General features: G+C 37.1%; 1 protein-coding gene across 1 annotated transcript in view; it reads left to right on the top strand.

The window, feature by feature from the left end:
• The window catches only part of LOC112162533 (carcinoembryonic antigen-related cell adhesion molecule 5), a gene marked incomplete in the record, with an annotated part of 30,950 nt that overhangs the window by 6,895 nt on the left and 10,027 nt on the right, over positions 1-14,028 (top strand). The window contains 5 exon segments of the mRNA XM_024298331.2: positions 3,155-3,433; positions 5,403-5,681; positions 5,757-6,011; positions 7,138-7,249; positions 12,538-12,579. Coding sequence (XP_024154099.1) covers positions 3,155-3,433; positions 5,403-5,681; positions 5,757-6,011; positions 7,138-7,249; positions 12,538-12,579 — 967 coding nt within the window.

Raw genomic sequence — 14,028 nt, 5'->3', positions numbered from 1 at the left:
CAAGGATTTTAAGTGTATCTTATAGTAATAAAAACTACAGTATAGATCACTTAATACGGTCTGTTTTAATTTTTATTAGTTTGATTTTTGATGCACAAGTGTCAATATAAACTGGTTTTTTAATCAATGCTGACATTACTGTCTCCTACTACATTTGCTGCATTGAGATGATCCTATGGGACACAGGGTGTCTTTTATTTTGAAGGGCGGTCATGTGAATCTCTGTCAAAAGTTACAAACTATCTCATATTTAGCAAAAAATTAGGATATTTTTTTCTGTTTATGTTTTATTCCTGCAAAAAAATACAATTCATTTATATATATATATATATATATATATATGTTGTCCGTAGAAAAGGTTGAAGATCCCTGGCCTATACCATGCAAAACTAACTTTTTTGAGTTTTTAAGTGTATTATAATGTTCATTCCTCATGAAAAACAACCCCAAAGCGGTATTTTGATCCATTTCTGCATTTCTGAGTAAGAGTCTAAAACCCGGCTCTAAGAGCATCAGCCCCTCCCAATACATGAAAATGAGCGGGTCCTCACATTGTGACGTGGAAAAGTGAGGAACAGCCCCTTCTAAGTCACAAAAACGAGCGGATTCTCCCAGTGTGACGTAGATAGGTGAGGACCAGCCCCTTCCAAGTCACAAAAACGAGCGGATTCTCGGAATGTGACATAGATAAGTGAGGAACAGCCCCTTCTTAGTAACAAAATGAGCGGGTTCTCGCATTGTGATGTAGATAGGTGAGGAACAGTCCCTTCTAAGTAACAAAAAAAGCAGACTCTCACATTGTAATGTAGATAAGTGAGGAACAGCCCCTTCTAATCCACAAAGACGAGTGGGTTCTCCCATTGCGGCATAAATAAGTGAGGACAGCCCCTTCTTAGTAACAAAAAGAGCGAATTCTCGCATTGTGATGTAGATAGGTGAGGAACAGACCCTTCTAATTCACAAAAATGAGTGGGTTCTCCCAGTGGGATTAGACGAGGACACTGAATATGAGGATTTTACTACGTTTTATTTTATCTCTTAATTTTTATCTGATTTTAAGCTGCTTTTATGGTATGTAACTTATTAGTTTTTTATACTACTAATTTTACTTGTTTTTATATTTTTATTATGTGTCTGTCACTGTTTAAATTGTCTTGTGTGTATGGAGCAAGGACAGCCACCTAATTTCCAGAAGGATTAATAAAGTACATCTATCTATCTATCTATTGCGACATAAATAAGTGAGGAACAGCCCCTTCTAATCCACAAAGACGAGTGGGTTCTCCCATTGCGACATAAATAAGTGAGGACAGCCCCTTCTTAGTAACAAAAAGAGGGAATTCTCGCATTGTGATGCAGATAGGTGAGGAACAGACCCTTCTTATCCACAAAAACGAGTGGGTTCTCCCATTGCGACATTAAAAAAGTGAGGAACAGCCCCTTCTTAGTAACAAAAAAAGAGCAGATTCTCGCATTGTAATGTAGATAAGTGAGAAACAGCCCCTTCTAATCCACAAAAACGAGTGGGTTCTCCCATTGCGACCTAAATAAGTGAGGAACAGCCCCTTCAAGAAAGAGTCTACTTTGCCAGCTGCACCACCAGGCTAACACACCCACTTTCTCAGATGATCTTCAAAAATGCTTTTATTTTAAATGCTCAGTACGAACATCAATTTTTGCTAAAGTTTGAATGCTGTTTATTTTTGTGGGCGAAATGTAGAAACGCAGCCCAGGCCGGCTGTAGGTTGTCGTCAGGAAATGGGCGGCACCCACAAGGAGCAAAAGGAAGATCCTCAGAGTAGATAAAGAGCTTGCAAAAATAACCAACATTTCATTGATTAAATTAAAGTGTGTCAAAGGTTATATGGATATAGTTCACTCTGAAAGACTTGAGAAAAAAGCATGATAAAGGCCAGGGATCTACATCCTGCAGCTCCAGAGCCACTTGTGGATCTTTTATCTCTCTACGATTTTTGTGAGTTAAAAGCACATATTATCTCGTGCTGCACAACATTGGTTACTAGCTGTCCAGAGCTGCACTGACATGTTTCTGTGTGGCACCGAGCATCTTTTATTTTGAAAACAAGTTATTTGACCTTCTGTCAAGCGTTAAAAAAAAGAAAGAAAAAACATTTTGAGAGATGCTAGGTTCTTTTTATATTTTTGCTTTTGTTTGTGCCAAAAAATAGACGTAATTATTGAAAAAAAGAAGGTCATGAATGCAAATCTAAATTCCTTTAAGACCAAACCTAACTCACTACCCAAATGGCTCTTCTACTGTGATAAAGCCCCTTTAATGACGTAAACTGGTCGTTTTTTGGTATTTTGACATGAAATACACCTTGCTTCCAGTTCTTTGTCCTCATCTGTGGAGAATGCTGCAGTTGACTGACTGAGCTCCACACCCGTGCATTAACAAAAGCTTTAACCTGAGCCACTCATTTTCTCATTAATACTTAATTTGTCTTTTTCTTCATAGCTTAAAAATAGGACAGGAAAACCCACCTTAATTAGCTAAAATAAGGTGGACAAGAGGGCATCTGAGGCCACATCGGTTACATTTGTTACTGTTGGGTGTTTGCAAAGTGCTCCTTTCAGTCTGTGTTTTCAAGCTGAAACCACAGTGTGTACACAGCGGCCCACAGCTCCACTCCTTCAGCATGACTAACCTGAAAGGTGTGTGAAGCCACACAAACAGCAGGTTAACTCTGTAGTTAATTAATCACAAGTACATCAACGCTGCCCAGGGAGGGATTTATTTGGAGAATTCGATCATAAAAGCAGCTTTTTGATGTATTTTCTTGGATATTTTGTGACTATTTTTATGATTCTGCAATAAAAAAAAAAAAGTTTTTTTAATCAACAATCAGTATCCGTAAAGACGTTGAGGTCACTTTTGACCTCGTTTTGCAAGTTTGTCTTTTCATGGCTACAAGCTGGCAAATCCAGTTACTCAAAGTATGTAAAATACATAGAAGTGTCCACCTCCACGCAGCAGCATTCCAACAAGAAACAGCATCCAAGTGCTACAAACAAACTATAAACAAACATAAAATCAAGAAATACCCGTTTGTAACACGATGTTTTTTATCTCACAGTTTAAATAAACCAAAGATGAGTTAAGACTTTGTTTTTTGTTGTGTGTGAATTGCAGACGGACCGGACGTTGTCACCATAAACCCACCCAACCCTCCAGAATTCATCAAGTCCAAGGATGACTTCAACCTGAGCTGCTCGGCCGCCTCCAAGCCGGACGCCACCTTTTCCTGGTTCTTCAACAACCAGCTGATCAAGAACAGCGGCGCCGTCCTCACCCTGAAGACCATCGAAGAATTGGGCCTCGGGAAGACCGCTGGCGACTACAAATGCAACGCCGTGAATTCCAAGACCACAAATACCAGGAATTCTTCTGCCGTTAGATTCTCTGTGATTGGTGAGTGATGCGTCTGTGCTTTTGCAGTCTTCCTGGTTTTAAATTTTAATGTGCTTTTTCCTCATTTAGGCTGTTTTTTTTTTTTTTTAATAAATAAAATTGATTTCAATTGTTGCAAAAATTGAATCGATTCAAACATGTTTGATTAGGAAAAAGAATAGAGAAAAACCACTGAAACCGTTGTGTTTTGAGAGGGGGATGGGGTTGGGGGAAGGTAGACCACTGCCTGGTGAGACAAAGCCGACTGAAACCGGTTTTTGTGCAAGATGCCTTGAAGGCATGAGATGAATGTCTCAGTTAGCTCCGTGGAACATCCCCAGTGACCCACAACGGAAGTTAGAGTCCTGTGGCACACAGAGAGCGTACATCCGTCCTTCTCCGATTCAACCTGTTTTCTTTTGGTGGTGGATCCTTTCGGTTTTTGTGTTTTTTGGGGGAGATATTTGTCTAATTAGGTCTTGATGGAAGCTTGGGGGGAGGGGTTGGCTTTAAAAATGTTTTGGTGACAACTAAAGGAATTTGGCAAGTTGAAACAGTTGAGGAAAACTTAAGCAGGAAATCTTAATTTCCAGAAACGATATGAGAGCCTGGATAAATTCATTTTTTTTTCTTCTCAATTCAATTTAATTTTGAGTTTACACATTTGTTTTTAAATACATTAACCATCTAAAATATTATTTTAATATATTTCAAATTAATCTGATACAGTTCACATATTGTAAAATAATGAGATTTCTCAAGTTTTAACAAAAATGTTCAGATCATTAACATTGTAAACATTGTTCTGCTTCTCCTGGAGGACGTTTCAGTTTGGCCACTAGGTGGCGATTGCACTATAGCATTACACCTTATTCCAGAAGAAAAAGAAAGTACGAGCAAAAAACTGTTTTAGACCACAAATAGTTACTTTAAAAAATGTCTCCTAATAGAGTTTAGAAAATTCATGACTGTAAGTCTATAAAGATGTTTATTTAATCAGAAATGTATGTTTAGGTCAACAGAGCGTTAGCATTAGCCATACTATGGGGAATTCCATTAAACCTTGGCATCAAGCTGTAGACTTTAGCTTAATGTGCTAAATCGATTTACATTTTTATAAATCGATAATTGATCTGTAAGCTTAAATCTATTCAAATCCAAATGGAAGTTCCCGTAGGACGGCTAATGCTAACGCTTGGTCGACCCAAACATGCATTGCTGACTAAATGAATATATTTTTAAACTCACAGGCATACATTTTCCAAAGTCTTTTAAGGAAACATTTTTAAAGTAATCATTTGTGGCCTAAAACATCGTTTTTTTTTTTTTTTTTTTACTTATACTGTCTTCTTCTTCTGGAATAAAGTGTAATGCTACAGTGCAATCGCCACCTAGTGGCCAAACTGAAACGTCCTCCAGGAGAGGCAGAACAATGTTTAAAAATGACTGAAATGACTGAATAAAGCTGATAAGACAGATAATAACACTTGTATAATAAACCTCTCAAGATAAAAGAAAAGTATTTGTGATCAAATCAAGATTTTATAAGTTATGGACAATTTTCCTGATTCTAAAGAGTTACTTTGGAACGTTTTATTACTAAAGAGATAAAGGATTACCTAGTTGTATGGTATTATATTTAGAGATTGACCATTAACTTTTTAACACAGTTACTTTAACTCCAGTGTTGACATACTTTAAAATACCTCAACTCTTCAACCGTTTACGTAAATAACATAATTCCAATGGATTCTGAAGTGGTGACAAGCGGCTTTGACCTCATGTGGAACACTTTGTCTCAGAATTTGGTGGAATTACTAGAATGGATGATTGAAGAGTTACGGTTGTTCATAGAACATGTTATTTTGCAGCAGCTGGTGACATCTCCGGTGTTAAAGGGTTAATAGTCTTTTTTTTAATAATAAAACTGAAGAATGAAAAGTCTTGAAATTCAAAGGATAACATGTTTTTTCTCTTCTTGTGCTTACAGAACCCCTTTCAGGAATAAAACTCTCTGGTCCAACACATACCCTGTTCGCGGGCAACACCACAGCTAACCTCAGTTGCCAGGCATCCGCAGGCAAAGTGATGAAAACCGTCTGGATGATAAATAACGTCCCTCTTTCGCCGAGTCCCAGAGTGGTGTTCTCAGCTGACAATAGCTTAGTGACTATCAACCCAGTCCAGAAAGAGGACAATGTAAATTTCATGTGCAAGTTGGAGAACCCCGTTAGCCAGGAACAAGCAGAATACAAGATGGAGGTCATCTGTGAGTGCTCCCTTTTCACAATTCTTCTCTTTTGTACAGTTGCTGTACAAATAAATATTATCTTTTCATTTCCAGATGGTCCTGAAGAAGCATCGATTTCAGGAGTGAAGGAAGTGGATCTAAAAAGCTCTGTGATTCTTAAGTGTTCTGCCGCATCAATCCCACCATCCCGTTTTACCTGGAAGCTCAACGGCTCAGAGATCTCTGAGAAAACAAACGAGGTCGTCATCGAGAAGCCCAAGTTCGAAAACTCTGGAACGTACACGTGTGAAGCAAGAAATCCCTCGACTGGCAAGACCGTCACCTTTTTACATACTCTTACCGTCAAAGGTGAGCTCAAATTCTTCCCAGTTTTCTTACTTAAGATTTGTAACCAAAATCAAACACATATTTCTGGAGCTTATTACAATTCTGGTTTTGTTTGACTGTAAACGCAGAAGTTAGCCGCGCTAATTTCCCAGCATGCCTTTGTTTACACACTCTCCCGCTGGCATATTCCCCCTCAAAAGCCCAAGCTAATGTTAGCGTAGCAAAAAAAAGAAGCCAAAGAATCCCAACACTGAAGCAAAAGCTTAAAGGTTTAAAGTCCCACTCCAACTATCTGTTTTAGTTTTCTGTTTTAATATCGTTCCCAGTGGTCTTTTAATTTTGATTATGCACTTTTTAGCCAAAATCAACGTCTGTGTCGCTTTTTTAAGACATATTTTCTGCAGCTGATTAGAAATACGATTCTGGTTCATAGATGGGTGTGTTAGCATAGATGTTAGCTGTGCTAATTTCCCAGCATGCCTTTGTTTACACTCTCTCCTGCTGGCATATAGCACTTCAAAAGCCCAAGCTAACGTTAGCGTAGCTAAAAAAAACATTTTGACCCACCCATAGCAGTTACTGCGTCATGAGCCTGTGCTTTTGAAAACATCCAGTTTTTATCTGCTCCTGATCCAATGAGATTTGATGAAAGAAATACCTAAAAACACAGTTTTAACATTAATAATTTTATATATTTCACGGATTCTGAGAAAACTGCTACAAGAACATGTTAACCCTCCTGGGAGCAGATGTTGCAGATGCTGAATGCTAACTACCTGTTTATATTCTATAAGATAATTTCCCCAAATATCAATTTTTTTTGTTACTAAAACTGAATTTGGCTCTGAAAGTGTTAAAATTACCAAAATAACATTTTTTATTAGAGTGGGTCTTTTAAGTTATATTATGATTGTCAACTATTTTTTTTTTCTTGTCATTTTTCAATCATATGGTTACATTTTTTTAAATTTCCAGGTATTTCGTGGGAATATTAATTTGAATTTTTGGAGTTTTAGGTTTAGGAAAGTCAGAGATCTTCCTGACTGATTCGTTTCCTTGTTATGGTTTCTATGATATATTTACAGTAGCATCATTTTATCTGCTAATACATACCAGATTTTTAATCTGATTTCCGTTTCCTTCACAGAGGAGATAGATGATGGTCTCTCGGATGGAGCTATCGCAGGAATCGTCATCGGCTGCCTTTTAGCCTTAGGTCTCGCCCTTGGCCTATTTTTTTACTGCCGAGCGAAAGTACCGTAAGTATTTTTGTTTTTTAACTAAACCATGTTAAAAATATGTTTCCGAGTGCCTTCAGTTCAGGGAACCTGCAGCTACAGTTCACCTTACGGAAGGAATCTGTCTTAGCTGCCTTAAGGCATCTGATAAGATCCTAGTGTTGGTTGTCAATCCACCTCAGAGGTGTTTGCTTGTTTTGACATTTTTAAAAGTGACAGATTGGAACTTTAAGACAATAGCTGCATTTCCATCATGCATATGCGCAAAACTCCATAGAATTTCTAAAAATATCCCAAAAATTTCACAATGACACCATTGACATGACAAATAATTATGCGAAAAACACAAACAAACCTGTGCAATAAGTCATTAAAACACGGCACTGGACGAGAATACTTTTTTTTTTTTTTTATTCACTAAAGCATGTAGTCCATTGAGAGTCGCAGATGCGCATGAAAAGCCTGTTCAGGGGTATTAAAAAAAAAAAAAAAATTTAACATGTAAGCATCTGGACCTTTTTTTCCCTTTTTGAAAACACGACAAGATCCATTCAAGTTTCTGTCACGGCAGTAGCGCTCAGCCTTATCTGTCAAAGGAGACGTCTGCGTCTTATTCAGGATGCAAAAACCCGATGTTATCTTGCACTTATTTCTAACTTATATAGCTAATATATTTTTATGGAGAGTAAAATATTGAAAGTTATTTAAGGTTTAAGTTGATTTATTCTGGAATAATATTCCTGCCTTTTTATTATTCAGAATTATGTTAAAAAGTTACGGTTTTAAATTTTTAAAAATTGTCATTCTGTTAGATTTTTTTACTGTTTTGTAAGATTTTTTAGGCTATTTTGGAGTTTAGCTAATATTAATTTGGGCTTTTTTCAGTTTTTTAGGATATTTTTTTGCTATTTTTTCAGCTACATGCTAGCTATGTAGCTACATGCTAGCTATGTTGGCTAACCTAAGTTTTTTATTTTATTTTTTAGGCTAATTTGACATTTAGCTAATATTCTAGCTGGCTATTAGCTTCAAGATTTTCAGCTATCAGCTTCAGTGCTTTCAGCTATTAGCTTCAGCGTTTCTAGCTAACAATTACAGCATTTTCAGCCATCAGCACCATCATCTTTAGCAGCCATATTCAGCTTACAGAATTCACACTAGCATTATCACAGGTAATGTTATATATCTAGTTCATAATTATGTTAAAAAGTTACAGTTTCAAAGTTTTAAAAATGTAGTTTTAGTGTTCAATAAATATTTATCCAGTTCGGCTTAGGTGTGTTTTGGATTTTGGACCCCTGTGTGATTCAGTTTGACATCCCTGCATTAAGTGAATTTATGATTGAAAATCCAATTTGAGCAAATTCTTAGTTAATGGAAATGCAGCTATTGTTCTCTAAGGCAAGTTACAAAAAAGTAGACAAATTATTACTTAAGATATTATTTTTTTTGTTTTGTTTTTTTGTCAAAAGAACACAATTAGCTCAAAACCTTTCAAAAATGAACTGTTATATATATATATATATATTTTAATGTCTGAATCGTTTACATAGTAAATAGCTTTTTGGAAATATCCTAAAGTAGAGATTTGCATTTCTGGCAGTGAAGACTGTGAAATCTCTGCAGTTTGTGTTTCTGTGCAACTTCAAGACTTTCAATGAATTGTTTTCGCTCCACATCGACTCTGCAAGACATTTTGCAACATTAGGTTGATAGAAAACATGAATGTGTAAATGGAAATTTCAATGGAGCTGAACCCTCAGTCCTCTTGTGTAGCGGAACGAAACTATTCCTACAGCACAACTGTACACACCTTCAACAAATTGTGTTCCTCTCTACACTCTGTTTGCATTTACGCCTAAAAACAATCATCTGCATTAAGCCGATGCAGGAGCAGCAGTCATGAATATGTTTGGGTCACTTCCTGTTTCATTTCAGCGTTTGCGTGTGTAGGACAAACATCCATAAAGGACGTGACAGTTAAAGCTGGCATTTTATCTTTATTTTTTTTCCACTTAACTGGATCAAACCCAACCTACTGTGAGTGGAAGGCGCATTGAATAGATGCTTGATTCACGGAGCAGCACAACCTGTATTTCTAGTTCCCAGGAAAGGTGCCTGATTGTGTACAGAGTAGATGCTTACAAACCTTGTGCGGTCGAAGCTAAACGCCCACAGCAGAATTTTTCAGAAGATTTTTGTTTTTAAATAATGTACAGATTTTCCACAGTGATTATCAAAAAGAAATATCAGACAACTGGGAGACGGCTTTGTTGGTCTCTCAGGGGGTTGCTATGGAAATTCATCCTGCAAACATGTTTATAGAGATAAGGGAAACCAGTTTAACCACTGAAATGGTGAAAGCCTGTCCTTAGAACACCCCCCTCCTCCCTTCCTGCCTACAGTTGGGGTCGCTGCGTGTTTCAGGTGGAGGAGGTGGTGTTCAAAAGCCATTTATCTGAATTCTGTTATGTTTCTGTCAAGAATGGAGGACGCTGATGATAGAGGAGCTTTGTTACGCAAGCCGTCTGCGAGTTGCAGGTCTTCAGGGGAACAAACTGTTCCTTGGAAAGCGTTTGGGAGACTTTTAACATTTGTTGCTTTGGAACAGTAAAAACTGTAGCATCTTTCAAGGTTTCCAACAAAAGCATGCTTCTGTCTGTGTTGCTTTATTTTTCTTTTTTTCAGCAAATCAAGTGTTTGTCAAAGTTTAAACGAATGCCAGAATGCTTGAAACGCTGCTGCTATCTTGTGTGTTTCTCTTAACTGTGTGCAAATCTCTGGGATCCACCTTGGAAAACAAAGTGTTACTCACCGTCCCCTCCCGCCTAATCTGTCTGTATCTGTTTTCGCCTCGCAAAGAAACAGATAATCTTACAAACCAACAAAAAAAGTACAATTCTGTAGCCTTTTGTCATGTTTGTTTCAAGACAAAATGTGACAAGCCCTAAAACCTTTTTGAAGTTAGCTCCTAAAAAACCAACACAATCTCAATCCGAACTCGTCATATATGGATGAATGGTTCCTCCGTGACACTTTGACGTTTTTTGACATTGAATCCCGGGTCTCCACACCTCACGATGCGATACTGGATGCAGTCCGGTCTGCGTCCCAGCACTGGTGTTCGTTCGAGGTACATTTGGTATAAAATAAGGGGGGAAATCTCAGATAAAAAAATGGTGGATGATTACGACATACTTTAATCTGAGGCTTTTGTGAGGTTTTTTTTTTTGTCATATTTGACTTTTAAAAACTCTTTAAAAGGAGAGGAGGACCAGATTCTGTCGGGGCACTGCTGATCCAACCTGCCAGAATCTGTTCCACCCCCATTATTTGCATATATACGTAAATTATTTATTAATTGTCTGTTGTTACAGGCTTCTGTAACAAAGTCACTTTCATAAATCAAATTTCTTATCCGAAATTAGCCAAACAGGTCAAACAAGCTGTCATTTTACATAGAACATGTGGAAATAAACCCCCAAAAGCCCCAGAATACAGTGTATTGTATCTTATTTTCATGCTTTTTTGGAATAAATATGAGTGTAGCAAAGGAAATCAATAATGCTTGAGACATATGGAGCTATTTTGGGGCCATTATTATTTAAAAACCCTAGTAAAACATTTTAAAAATAATATTGGTGTTTGCCCCCCCCCCCAAAAAAAAGTCCAAAACTTTTTTGCTATTCTAAAACAAACTTAATTATTTTCAGCTTTAAATGTTCTGTTTTTTAGGTTTCAAAATTCAAACTTTCAATTTCAAATAGTTTTTTCTCTTTGTTTCCCTTTTTGGCCCTGTTGTGGCGCGTTGGGGCGGGGCTAACTCAAAGGACCAATCAAAATCGATGAGGGTGGTAACTTCAGTCCTGGTGCATTCACTGACTCCTAAAACTGTGATAATTACGATCAGAAAATGGCCGTTTAGTCTGTACTATCATAGTCTGAAATTGTCCCAAGATGGGTGTAAAACGTAGAGTTTTATTGCATCCAAACTGCTATACTAGCCCATTAAAGCGCCATCTTATTGTGTTAAATCCAGGCGCAGAAAACAACCTGAAACGGAAACTTTCAGATTCAAAAATGAAAATTAAGTTGAAAGTGAAAAAAAGATTTTTAACTGAAAAAAAAATTAAATTGAAAGTTTGAGTTCTGAAACCTGTAAAACAGAACATTTGAAGCAGAAAATAATTAAGTTTATTTTAGAATAGCAAACAATTTTAGACATTTTACATTTTTTCTTAGCCAAACATTAATATTTTTCTCAAAATGTTTTATTTGAGTTTCAAATATTTATGGCCCCGATTTGGCTCCATAGAAAAGGGGGGAAACAAATTCTGGCAGGGTGAACATACTTTGGCACAACACCAGAATCGGACCGACCTTCGTTTCGAGGGTTGGGGACCATTGACCATCGATGGACTGGTACTGGTTCATAACCCGGAGGTTGGGGACTCCAGATTTAATGGGTGCCTCGACTGGGGAGACACATTCTGGGAGGGGAAAAGTACCTACAACACCGGTACCAGGATTCAGACCAGTACTGGTATCCTAACCCTATGTTCTGAGGGTTGGGGACCATTGACCATCGATGGACTGGTACTGGTTCGTAGCCCGGAGGTTGGGGACCCCAGATTTAATGGGTGCCACGACTGGGAAGACACATTCTGGGAGGGGAAACGTACCTACGACGCCAGTACCGGGATGTAGACTAGTATTGGTATCCTAACCCTATGTCCTGAGGGTTGGGGACCCCTGATTTAATGGGATCACCCAGCACGTCAAAATAATGATGAGTTGGGGACAACCAAAAGGCCAAAAAGTGGCGCGGAGGCGGCATGAACCATACGTCCAAATATAACGAGTTGGTTAAGAACTTTGTATGAATAAGAGACAAGTTATTCTTTAGACATAAAAACAGAGTCTAAGTCAAAGACTAAAAAAACAAAAAGCAATTTACCAAAAAAAAAACCCTGTTCAACATCTTCTCACTTCCATAACAAGTCCTGACCCCTAATGGGGATTACTATTGAAAAAAGATGGGAAAATGAAAAGCTGATGGTCAAAGTGTGTGCATTCTGTTTGTTTTGTTACCAACGCCCTCATACAAAAACGCAGTTTCCCCCAGAAATGACCTCACTGTGAAAAAATGTCCGTTGAAAACAGACATCTTGTTTTTCCTGTTGTTTCCAGACACAACATTGTCAGAAAAGCATAACACCCTCATGATAAAAATATATTTTTTTCCTTTGTCGGATCTGAGATGACTTTATTTTTTGTTACAAGACGGTTTTATGTTTGTATCTTTACAGCAAAGAGGGGTACACTGTAGGAAAGCGAGGATCACAGGAGCCGTGAGTATGTAAGCTACAGACTAAACTGGTTTTAAGATGTTATGGATGTCAGGATCTAACCAATAAAACGACAACAAAAAAAAAACATAAAACTCTACTACAAACAAACCGGTTTTCAGTACTAACATGTATGTAATAATGTCGGAACAGCGTTTCCTGCTTACCACATTATTACATGTCAATCAAATTTGTCGGGAATAAAACAGGTTGTTGTCAGGTGATACACAACAATCCCCGAAAAAGATTATTTTTTTTGTGGGGGTGTTTGAGGTTTCTGAAAGTGTAACTTTGGAAACTTTTACAGGGATTTATAGCTGCTATAAAGATAACAGGTGGAAAGTCTTTTGTCGGGGACACTGGAAGAGTATTTTCGGGTTGGTGGAGGGTGCTGTGGTGTTGGGGGCTGCATGCTGTCAGTGGTTGAAAGGTCGGAAGCAGTTGGCATTCCAAGGTTTCGGAAGCCTAAATGTCTACCTGTTCAGTTCAGACTTGGTAGCATTTTTTTTTGTGAAGCTTAAATCTGTCATGGAGCAGTTTTATATTAAGTTATGACAGTAGAACCTCTTTAGAAAGTTCCTACGAACTGACGTATTGTTATTTGTCTTTATGTGATAGTTATTATTGCTTATTTTGTGTTTTTCTCCTAAATCTACACTTAAATAAACAATTCCCTCAGTCTTTAATACACCTTTTGTCTATGAGAGCAGCATAACAGGTAAAGACGTTTTTTTACTTTGCAAAATACAGATGAGGAGGACTGGGAGAGCCCTACTTAAGTTGAAAGAGGTCAAACGAAGATATGAGGTTTATCTGCACTCCTCTTGTCATGCGAGGCCATCTGTTGAGTCATTCAGGAATGACTGTTTTTCTTTTGTGCTTTCTATTTAGTCAGTTTCTGGTTTCCTGCCTACTGTACTATGAATTTATGTATTTCTCCAAAATTATGAAACAATTTTGAAGCATTTCCTAAATTCCTAATGATACATTTATTTTTAAAATGGTTTATTTTCAACATATGTTAAGAAATTTAATATATATATATATATGTATATACACACACATTTTTAAATTAAGGATTATTTAGTTTGATTAGAAACTAAAAGAAACTAAAGTTTTGGCTTTCTAAAGTTTAAGGTAGCGAGCCATTTAATAAGCAATTTTTTTAATTACGACTTTTAAGTTGTAAATTTACATGAAAAAATAAGTCGTATCTGTTAAATTATGAAAATAAAGGAATAAAGATGTATGATTTTTACTTTAAATGTCAAAGGCTAAATTTATGACTTTTCTATTAAATGTATGTGTTTAAAAGTGGTAAATTTATCGTTCCCCTTGTGTTCCATAATTAATGGTTTCACAAATTCGTAGGTTTATTTTCAGTCATGTCACTCATGTTTTGAGTCATTCAGGAATTACAATCCTTAGTTTTGTGCTTTTTATCTCAGTTTC

This window comes from Oryzias melastigma, linkage group LG11, assembly GCF_002922805.2.
Source record: "Oryzias melastigma strain HK-1 linkage group LG11, ASM292280v2, whole genome shotgun sequence".
Lineage (NCBI taxonomy): Eukaryota > Metazoa > Chordata > Actinopteri > Beloniformes > Adrianichthyidae > Oryzias > Oryzias melastigma.
This window is presented reverse-complemented; position numbering and strand designations above follow the sequence as displayed.